Source organism: Ochotona princeps, chromosome 19 (genome assembly GCF_030435755.1).
Source record: "Ochotona princeps isolate mOchPri1 chromosome 19, mOchPri1.hap1, whole genome shotgun sequence".
In the NCBI taxonomy this organism is placed as follows: Eukaryota; Metazoa; Chordata; class Mammalia; order Lagomorpha; family Ochotonidae; genus Ochotona; species Ochotona princeps.
Window position 1 is genome coordinate 5,684,574 of NC_080850.1, and position 10,520 is coordinate 5,695,093.

The 10,520-nt window shown below is 57.7% G+C and overlaps 1 protein-coding gene across 1 annotated transcript in view; it reads right to left on the reverse strand.

Annotated features, from left to right (window-relative positions):
* The window catches only part of NEURL1B (neuralized E3 ubiquitin protein ligase 1B), a 29,988-nt gene extending 20,454 nt beyond the window's left edge, over window positions 1-9,534 (reverse strand). The window contains exon 1 of the mRNA XM_058677718.1: window positions 9,300-9,534. Within this exon, the coding sequence (XP_058533701.1) occupies window positions 9,300-9,330 (31 nt within the window). The 5' untranslated portion in view covers window positions 9,331-9,534. The remainder of the gene's footprint in view (window positions 1-9,299) is intronic.
* Between the last annotated feature and the right edge of the window lie 986 nt (window positions 9,535-10,520).

Here is a 10,520-nt window from a genome sequence, read left to right on the forward strand (position 1 = left end):
CTCACTGCTCTGGGGCCAAGTCACAGGCAAGCACCTGCAGACCTCCCAAAGTGTAGACTCACTGTTCCTGCTGTTCAGGGTGCAAAGCCCCTGGGGCAGGACAGGCAGAGGTTGTACTTCCAGAGCCCAAAACAGGTTCTGCCCAAGTACCACAGTTGGGCAAGGTGCAGGTTTGGATAAGAGGGGGCTCCGGCGAGGCACAAGGCTGGGCTCCTTGTAAAAGAGAGGGTGAGCTGGGTCGCAGGAAGGAAGCTCTGGCTGGGGGGCGGGGGCAGGGCTGCGGGGTGGATGTCATCAATCAGCTAGTGTGGAGCTGCTCCAAGGCCATGAGCTGGAAGAACTTGGGATGAACAATAAGCAGAGCATCTAAAAAAGGAAAGCAGGAGACCAATTACGGGCCGGCAGCAGCCCTGAGGTCCCAGAAGGACTTGGGGGGAGATCAGAGGAGGAAGGCGACCCGACCTCGTGGGGGCCACAATCAGGACATCTGAGGGGTGCCCAAGGCCACACAGCCCAGACATGGTGGAGCTGGCATCTGAGCACGGGCTAGCTCTGGGCTCCCAAGGAGGAGCGAAGAGACAGAAGTGAGTGAAGACACAGTAGGTTGACCACTCCCCCCGGAGAAGCAACTCCAAAAATACTGCCTCTCTCCTGCCATGTGCCTTATCCTAAAGACCCAGCTTCCTCTCCTTCCCTGCAACCTCCATTCTTCTGGGGCTTCCTCCGGCGCTTGCACTGGCCCCCTGAGAGCCAGTGAATGGGGGCCAAGATGCCTGCAGGAAGCCAGCGTGGATCTGTGCTCCCTTCCCCCTCGGGTGACGGTAAAGCGGAAAGCACTTTGAAATGGAAGTTCGGGGATCTGTGCCATCCTGTATGTGCTGGTGACTTTGCCCTGCTCACAGCGTGTCACTCCAGCCTTTTGAGCCCATTTCACAGATGAGAATGCTTTGCCTTAGGTCCTGGTGCCGATAGCCAGCAGGGTCAATATCCACTTGGATCTGAACCCAGAACCCACATGTACCCCCGATCCTCACACGATGTGGCCGGACTACTTGGTGCTCTTACTGGCTCCTCCCCACATCAGTTTTGGCAGGGTGCAGTTCCTGCCTGGAGTCCTCAGTTCGGACAGGGCTCTGACTTCCCCTCATCCCACTAGAGTCCCACGAGAGTGGGAGAGGCCCACTGTGGTCCTACAGACAGGAAATGGAAGTCTAGCATGGGGAAGGGAGTTGGCCACCAAGCCCAGTGCCGACAGCACTGACGTTCAAACTCCAGGCTGTGTCCCCATCACCTGTCTCGGGGTCCAGCCTGTCCCTGCTGTGTGACCTGTGCAAGGCTCCTATTTCAGCATTTCCCTCTGTTCCATGGGAGGTGGCCCTCAAGATCCCGGGGACACAGCGTGTGCAGGGACAAGGGTTTGTACCGCAGCTGAAACATGCAGAAACTCTCCTCTCTTATGCCTGCACCTGGGACAGCCCAGCTGCCCACGGGAAAGGAGGTGGTGCCTCAAGGAGCAGGAATCACCGCCTGGCTGGCGTGGAAAGTTACTGAGCAGCTCTGGCTGGGATCCACGGACACGGGGTGCCCACCCATCTCATAAATCCATCACCCTCAGCGCAGGAGGAAAGAAACCATGTGCCCAAGGAGTGCAGTTATGATATCAACAAGTAGAGGATGTCAACAAAATGCACCTTGTAATCGCCGTGGGCATCCTGCCCAGCACCCCCGCCGCTCCCATTCCCCAGAGACTTACTCACCAGGGAATCTGGCTCCTGCTGGCCCGAGGTGGGGCCAGGAGCCCTGAACCACAGGCAATATGAGAAAATGAGAGTGGACGGCATGAGGGTGGCTGTCCCCAAACCTTGCTCACAGACACCTGCCACTGAGTCAGGAAGCCCTGCCAAGGCTGGGAGGCTAGGGAGCAGGGAGGCACCAGGCCTGAGGCAGCTGGCTTCATGGTTCTCTACCTCAGTGTCCCAATCTATACAATGGGCCCAGCACCACGCGGAGGTGGCAAGAGGAAGACTAAGCTAAAAAGATGTGGCAAAGAGATCTGTTGAGGGCTGAGCAGCATCCCAGTGTGAGGCCTTGGGGTCAAAAGGCATCTTAAGGGCCCATTAGATGCTCCAGCAGCCAGCATCACACCAATGAATCCCAGTGCCAGGCCAGTCACAGGCATCTCCTCCCCTTTCCAAGCCCAGCCAGCCCTCCTTGGACCACAGTGACACCTGCCTCCATGCAGTGATGCCCTGCATGCGCGCGCACACACACACACACACGCACACACACACACACACACACACACAAATTGGTCACAGCTGCTGTGGGTTCCAGGTGGAGGCCCTTCCCCAGCAGTTCTGCAGGCAACTGTCCCACTGTGGTGGTAGTGCTCCCCTGGGGATTCTTTACCCCTCCCTCCTCATTTTTCCCCCCACTCCGGGGGAAAACCCCCGGCTTTGCTTTTCCGGAAAGTGCTCAATTGTTCCGACCTGCTTGGGCAAGGGGTTGGAGCTGTGCATATCAGATCTCAAGCCCCACCCCCCCTTAGGCCATCCACAGAATGTCTCCTGTCCCCTTGCCACCCTACCAGACTCAAGAGCTGGAATGGGAGCGAGTCAAGGCAAGAAGCAGGGTAGACACTGTTATTCAAGGCTGAGATTCCTACAGCCTGCCAGCACATGCGGGAAACAGCCCGCACATCACCCCTTCCACAGGCACATTTTCTTTCTTCCACCTGTTGGGCTACCTGAGCTGTGGCCCTCTCTGGGCCCCTGTTCTCTTAACAATGACACAGGACTCATTATAGCACAGGGGAGCAATTCTAGTGTCACACAAGGTTTGTCCTGAGGGTTATGGGCAGGCACCTGCTTGGAGCAACATCCGAGGCAGACTGCAGGCTACAAGGTAAGTGGTGATAATCACACTTCTGCCTGTCTCCCTTGGGAGTGCCTGACCCCAGCTCAGTATGGGACAGGGGCTTCTGCACCCTCATTTGGAGAATATCTAATACTCACAGGTGCCCCGTGGGAGCACCTGCTGTCTGCCAGAGATTGTGCGTGTCTGGGAGGTAAAATCATTACCATACCCCCACCCACACAGGAGTGGAAATGAGGCTTGGAGAGGTCCAGGCACTTGTCTGGTCAATAAGGAGCAGGGCCAGGACTGTGCCCAGAAGTGTAGGAGGCCAATCCATGCAGGCACCAGCTTGGCTGACGGGCAGGATGCTCCAAGGCTATCACACACCCGAGCTCTTGCTGACTTACTGCGGGGGGGTGGGGGGGCTGCTTTGCATCTTGGGTGTGGAGGTGGGGCTCAGGGAAAGGGGTGTGAGGCACACTGGGGCATCAGCTTATGGGAGATGGTTGGGGGGAAGCCCACACCCAGGTCTTATCCCACAGACCAATCAAGAGCCCGACTTCTGGTCCAGCAGGAGGAAAAGGTCCCAAGCTCTAGTGTATACCTTTCTCTCTATGGCCAGCTCCTTCAAGGCCACATGCACCTGTCAAGTTCCAGCATCTGGGGCCTCAGCCAGGGGCTGGACTTCCCCACAGACAGATTCATTCTGGCAACAGGGACAGAAGTGGGTTGTCCTCCTGGGGTAGAAAAGGTACACCTGCGAGCAACAGGGGTTCCCTCCCTCACCTGACAAGGAGTCCCACAGTGGCAGAGGGAAGTGACTGGGCTCTGCACTTCTGCTCTGCTGCCTGATCCAAAGCAGGACTGGGATCTATGTGGGTCTAAGGTCCCTCATCTGTGACACGGGAAGAAGGCCGCTCTGGGGATTTCAATGAAGGAAACAGACTAGGGTTCTGATGCAGGACTAACATGCCAAAGCTCTGCCCACCTGCAGCACTGCCTGGGTGGGGGCACTGGCTTCGTGCAGGTAGCAGCTCTGTGTCCTGGCCCTTCCTTCTCTGCTTTGAGCTCTAGCCACACACCCTGGCTTCTGGGCTTCTATTTTAAGCCCTCAGAGAGCACCACCAAGTACAGAGAGCCCTTTGGTCCAAAAGAGGGGCTGAGCTGACTGTGTGTGCCCATGCGCAAGATTGAACAACCTGTTCTGAGTGGCCCAGGCAGCACGGCTCTGGGAAGATGCCCCACCCCTGCAGCCAAATGTGACCGTTATCCCAGTGGGAAGCATGGCAGCCAGGCCCTCAAGTATTCTTCTCCAAGCCAGTCCACCACTGTGACCTCATCTCCTGCCATGCCCACTGTCTCTGAGACTTCCCGCCCAGAATGCCACACATGTCCTGCTTGACCTGTTCCGGCCTTGACACTCAAGTTCCTCTGCTTTGAAAAACTTCTCCCATTCCCTTCTTCTCTGTGCAAGTCTTGGCTAGAGAGAGCACACCTCCTCCAGAAAGCCCTGCCTGCATGCTCCAGCACTCACTGTAACCTCCCAGCCAGGCCTTGGGTTCTACACTCACAGGCACCTGCAGCAGGGCCTTTAAGGCAAGGCGTGGCGGGTACCTGTCAACCAGCACTGCACAGGGACCCCAAGGGCAGACTCAAGGCCTCTCTCCCCATAGCAGCAACAATGACCACGGCCACCAGCAGTGAGGGAGCCATCCCATCTCCCAGTTTCATGACTGGGAAACTGAGACAGACAGCGATCACAAACCCTGGCAGACCGAGCCCAAACTCTGTGTTGCAGACAGAGCCTTCCCTCTGCAGCTCACCTGTAGCCTACGAGTCACAGAGAGAAACACAGTGACATGGCAAGACACACAACACACATGAGCATCACACAACACACATGAGCATCACACACAACACGCTGCACAACTGAAGGTGTGCTGGCGAAGCACTCCTACTGTCTGAGTGTATGCTGATGTTTTATTTCTTATTTGCTGTGTCACTAAGGAGCTTCTTCAAAGCTAGTCACAGCCCAAAGCAGGCGGTCTACTGGCTGCTGCCTCTCTGAGGCACAAGGGGCAGGACCTGCCTACTTATTCCCATTCTATGAGCACACATGGCCCCCTTCCACCAGGGCCAACTCCAGGACAGGCAGCATCCATCATACGTGCAGAGCCTGGCACACAACAGGTGCCCAACAGACACTGTGTAATGGGTAAAGCCACTGATGGGATGTCAGCACCCCATATGGGTGCCAGTCAGAGACCTGGCTGTTCCACTTCTGATTCAGCTTCCTCCTAATGTGCTTTGGAAAGCAGATGGAGAATGGCCCAAGTGCTTGGACCCCTGAGCCCATGTAGAAGACCCAGATGAAGCTCCAGGTTCCTGGCTTCAGCTTGGCATAGCCCCAGCCATTGTGGCCATTTGCGGAATGAACTGGTAGATGGAAGATTTTTCTCTCTGACTACCCTACCCTTCTTTGTGTAACTCAGCCACACACACACACAAAACACAGCCACGCCAGGGCTTGGCACAGACCAGGGCCTTCACGCTTTCTTGGCTCTAAGCCCTGGGGCACACACGATGGAGGCAGCTCTCCAAAGGCTGTTGGGTTGGTCAAGCCTGGACCAATTTAATGATTAAACCCAACAGGCAGTTTGAATGTAGCCTCTTCACCAACCAGAACTCCAGCTGAGTCCTAAAGGCACAAGCGGGAATGGACTGGAACATGCTAGTGGGAGACGGGGAACAGCCCGTCCTCCCGCCAACCTGGGGCCTGGAATCTGCCCTCTTTTCACCTTTACCTTGACTGTTTGCATTTTTTCCCCCTCTCACTGAACCTTCGACTAAGGTGACTGGAGTGCCCAGAGAAGCGGCAGGTGGTGGTAGAAGTCAGACCTTTGGGCCCGGCGCAGTAACCTAATAGCTAAAGTCCTCGCCTTGAACGTGCCGGGATCCCATATGGTTGCCGGTTCATGTCCCAGTAGCCCGGCTTCCCATCCAGCTCCCTGCCTGTGGCCTGGGAAAGCAGTCGAGGACGGCCCAAAGCCTTGGGACTCTGTACCTGTGTGGGAGACCTGGAAGAGGTTCCTGGCTTCAGATAAGCTCAGCTCTAGCCGTTGTGGGCACTTAGGTTGTGAATCAGCAGACAGAAGAGATTTCTCTCTGAAAATCTGCCTTTCCAATAAAAAAAAAATAATAAAGCTTAAAAAAAAAGTCAGATATCTATCTTTGAAGCCCCAGCTCTCGCCACTACCTGTGTGAGCTCAAACGAATGTCCTACTCTCGCTGCACCTCAGTCTTCTCATCTGTAAAATGGAGAAGAGTGAAGAGCGAGGCCAAGTGCACAGGCCGTGTGTGGGCTCCCAAGATGCAGCCCAGCACCCGCTGTAAGCACCTGCCCCTTCTCTTACAGGTCCATATTGCCCAGTGAATGTGACCTCACCTCGGGGTGGGAGGCTATGGCAAGACAGAGAAACGAGGCCGAACTTTGGCACTAAAATAAACCTGGATTTCCATCCCAGCACTGCCAACGGTGTGGGGCTGACTAAGCCCTCTTGCCCTAATTAGATTTTGTGTCTCATCTGTGAAATGGGATGAGGATCAATACCTCGCAGGACAGAATTTATTCATTCCTTCATCCATTTCTTCAACAAATGAGAGTGCTTTCAAAATTCATGGAGACACGGAATCAAAAGATTAGTTGATTTGGGTGGCAAAAGAGAGAGGTTTTATACAGCAGGTATTTCCAAGAATTTTCCGAAGCCGTCTTGTATGCAGGGATTTCAAAATGTTCTGTACCTGAATAAACTGGTCTTTGAATTCTACGAACTTCTTGAAGCACCTGCCCACCTCCAGGCGCTGAAGATACAGCGCAAACAAAACAGACTGAACTCTACCTGCAGAGGGGTGGGGGTGGGGAGCGCAGACAATGAAGAGCTGATACACAGTGAGTCACAGCGTGTTGCAGCCCCCCCCCCCAGAAGCAGGCCAAGGGGGCAGGGGCTAAGGGCTGCACAGACCCACCAGGGGGTGAGAGGGGAGCCCCACACCGCTCTGGAAGAAGCAGGTTGCAGGCAGAGAGGGCTCAGCAAGTGTAGCCGCCTGAAGGCGAGAGGCGTGCTGGGTGTGGAAGCGAAGCCACATATGCAGGAAGCCTGGCACGAAATCCAGGTGCTCCGCAAATGCCAGCTCTCTATTTCCAGGCCTGCAGAACGAACCCCACACACGAGTCCTTTTTCTGAGAGTGCAAGCACAAGGATCCTCCAGGGCCAGGCCGAGCCAAGTGTCCTGAGGTGCGTGTGGCATGGATGCTCCACCCCTGGCTTCTGAGCCTCTGCCAGGCACCAGGCTCAACAATGGGCAGCCATAGAGATAAGATGATCCAGGCTGGGGGCTGTGTCCTCAGGGAAGCCCAAAGAGAATCATGGCGATGGGCAATGACGACAACTCGTGATGGGATGAATAAGCAGACTTAGGAAGCTTTCCCAGGTAGCCCGGCAAAAGATGGGACTGTGTATGGGAGCTGTGTGGGAGAGGAGGAAGGTAGTCATGGAAGGCTTCCTGGAAGAGGGAACAACTGAACTGGACTTGGAAAGGTAGACTAAAGGTTATTCCAGGCCTGGGCAGCACCACCTGCTGAGCATGAGGGTATAGAAAATGGTACAATGTGTGCACGAAACTGATCATGGATAGGTCAGGAACCCTTGTCCTCTTGGTACCTGTAAGCTGATGTGACTCAAGATCCTCTTCCCAGAGCTCAAACTACAAGGCCCAGGGCACAAACTTAGCACTCTCAGACGCTGCACCAGGGGACCACCTTACCCAGGTGTCCCACTGCAGGGTGGTCCAGACCGTGGAGCCGGTAGTGCTCCAAGGAACAAATAATGCATCCATTTCTGGCTTCACTGAGCACACCCAATGAGCGTCAGCCCCATCCCACCCCTTACCTCAAGACTGCCCCCCTTCCTGGTGACAGAATGGCTTTTGCCCACTAGGACAACATCAACTTATGAAATGAAAACAAAACAAAACAACAGCCCAGCCCAGTATCTTTGTGGCTAGAAGATCTGCTGTCCGCTTGGTGGCCATCCCTCTGCTCCAGCATCTGGCTGGCAGGGCGGGTCCTCCACTCCCTGGGTGGCTGCCACAGCCACGGGTGGTCCAGCAAGCACACCTGGACAACAGTCCTGCCTGAATGCACCTGCCTGAAAATCTTCTTCCACAAGCTGGCCTTGGGCACCCCAGCCGTGCCACCACCCACAGGAACTCCATGGTGGGGGTTGGGTAGGGGAGGAAGACACATTTCTTTTTGGGATCATTGCATGGATGCCTACAAGAATGGGCTCTGTGGGAACTTAGAGCAGAAAAGGGGCCCATTCATCCCCCTTCTAAAACCTCACCCTGAATTTGCTGCCCAGCAGAATAGCTTTCCCGAGGAGCAGAACCTCCAACAATATACACACTTTCCCCATAGCCCAGAGGATGCTGCACATGCCCAGCCTTACATCAAAATACTTCTAAAGACTTGAGGGACAGGTCTCCAGGTGTGGGCAGGCAGGCCTGGGTACCAGCCCTGCGACCTTGGGCGGGTCACTTCCCCTGCTTCTTGCCCTTCCATTTTTCCCCCTCTGTAAAACCAGGGGAGGGCACAGAGCCCCGGTGGGGACCCGGGTCCTTTCCCACAATTACAGATATTTCCCAGGAAGGACTCCTCCGCCTCCCCGACTCGTCCTCCTCCCGACCCCCCTCAGGCCCCACTCTGGATCCCTTCACTCCAAGCCCAAGAATTACCGGTTGATTCTAACTAGAGGGCGATGCTGCAGCAACTCCCAGGGGGCTACAGGAGCCGCCCACCTCCCCCGCCCCGGTCTCCCCACCCAAGTTGAGCCGACACCAGAGGGGGGCGCCGCCGGGGTGCGCGTGGGAACGTGGCCAAGCACAGGCAGCAAGCATGTGCTGCGGGGGCGCTGGGCTGCTGGAAACCGGGGGACCCCTGTGAGCACCTCCCCCTTCCCACCTCCGCCCGCAAGCCCTGGCAGCTGCAGCGTCGGCCCAGCGGGCGGCTTTCTGGCCGTCGGAAGCCCAGGCGAGCCCGGCTTCGGTCACCCTATGGGTTGCCTTTGGCTCCGCTGCTCAAGCTCCCTGGGGCTGGAACAAAGGCGAGGGGACGCACGGCATTGTCCCACCTACCCTATCCCCCGCTGCCCTAGTGCTCGGTTAGCCAAAGACAGAAGAGGACCGGGGGTCCCCAAGGTAACCGGGACGCGCTGCCGCCCTGCCGGAGCGCAAAGCCCTGCCACGGGACGCGCGCGGAACCGGGTCTTGGAGGCACTGCAGGCTCCCGCCCCGGACGCGTCTAAGGCTCCCTGGGGGTGGAGGGCCACCCCGCGGGTCCCCAGGAGGAGAGGACGAGTCTATCCGGGCAGGGCTTCCCGGCGTACCTGGCAAGGTCCTGTGCACCGTGTTGCCCATCGCGGCTGCGAGCGCGAGGTCAGCGGCGGCGGCGCGCCCGGGGAGCGCGGAGGTTAACGCTGCGGCGGGCCGGGGGCCGGGGCCGGCGCCGGGCTTGGGCTCCCGGGCATCGCCGCTGCACGGGCGAGCCGGCGGGCGGCTGCTGGGGTGGGCGCCGGCAAGGAGGCGGCGGCGGCGGCGGCCGGGGCGGGAGGAGGAGGCGGAGCCACCGGCCCGGGTCCGCCGGCTCCTCCCCCGCCTGCTGCCTCCTCCAACCGTGCAGGGGCGGGGCCGCGGCCGCCGCATCTTTTGAAAGTTTGCACCGGGCGGCGGGAGAGGCACAGCAGAGCCTCCCGCCCTCGCCGCTCCCGCGCCCGGACCCCGGGGAGGCGCGTGGAGCTGCTGGGTGTCGGCTCAGAGACTGGGCCCGTCGGGCGCCGGCCTTGACTCTGAGGAGTCGTACTGTGCGCCTGGCTGTCTTGCAGACTCTAGGGGCCAAGCCGGCCCCCTAGCCGCAGCTGCTGGGGCGGGGAACGGGGATACGCAGGTCTGTGACTGTGGGAAGAACCTGAAAACACCTCACTCACAGTGTTGGGCCCGGGGTGGCCGGCTTCCCACCCCACCTTCCACGTGCCTGCGAGGTCAAACGTAGGCGCTGTCCACTCTGCGCTTTCATTCACGGTGTTCTTAACGCTTGCTGAGCAGAGGGTGTGTGCCAAGCCCCGGGGGCTGGATCTCTGGGGGCAGACAGGCTTCCCATTGCTTTGGAGGTGCCCAGTGGTAGAGGTGCGGGTGGCGTCTCAAGCCGGGAAGGAAGTAAAGCAAGATGAGAATGGTGAGGAGATGTTTGGGTTAAGGAAACCTGGTAGAGGCAGAGAGGCTCCGATTCATGGGCTAGAAGGCTTAGGTGTGGGAAGAGCTAGGCAGAGAGAGAGTGTGTAATAGGGGTTTCTCAGGCAGGGATTCGCTGGCCACATCTGTCCAGGCATCTGGGCCACAGTCACGGGGGAAGGAGGGTGGGACAGGGAGGGGAGACCTGTTCCTTAGTGTCCAGGTCCTCACAGTACACTGGCTTCCACAAGAAGACTCATTCTGTAAGATCTTAGGAAATATGGACTTAACACCCACTTCACGGATTGGACCATCAAGGCTCAGAGGGTGGAAGATAGGTGCTCAAGCTGGAAAGGGGAAGAGTGGGCTGGAGCTGTGCA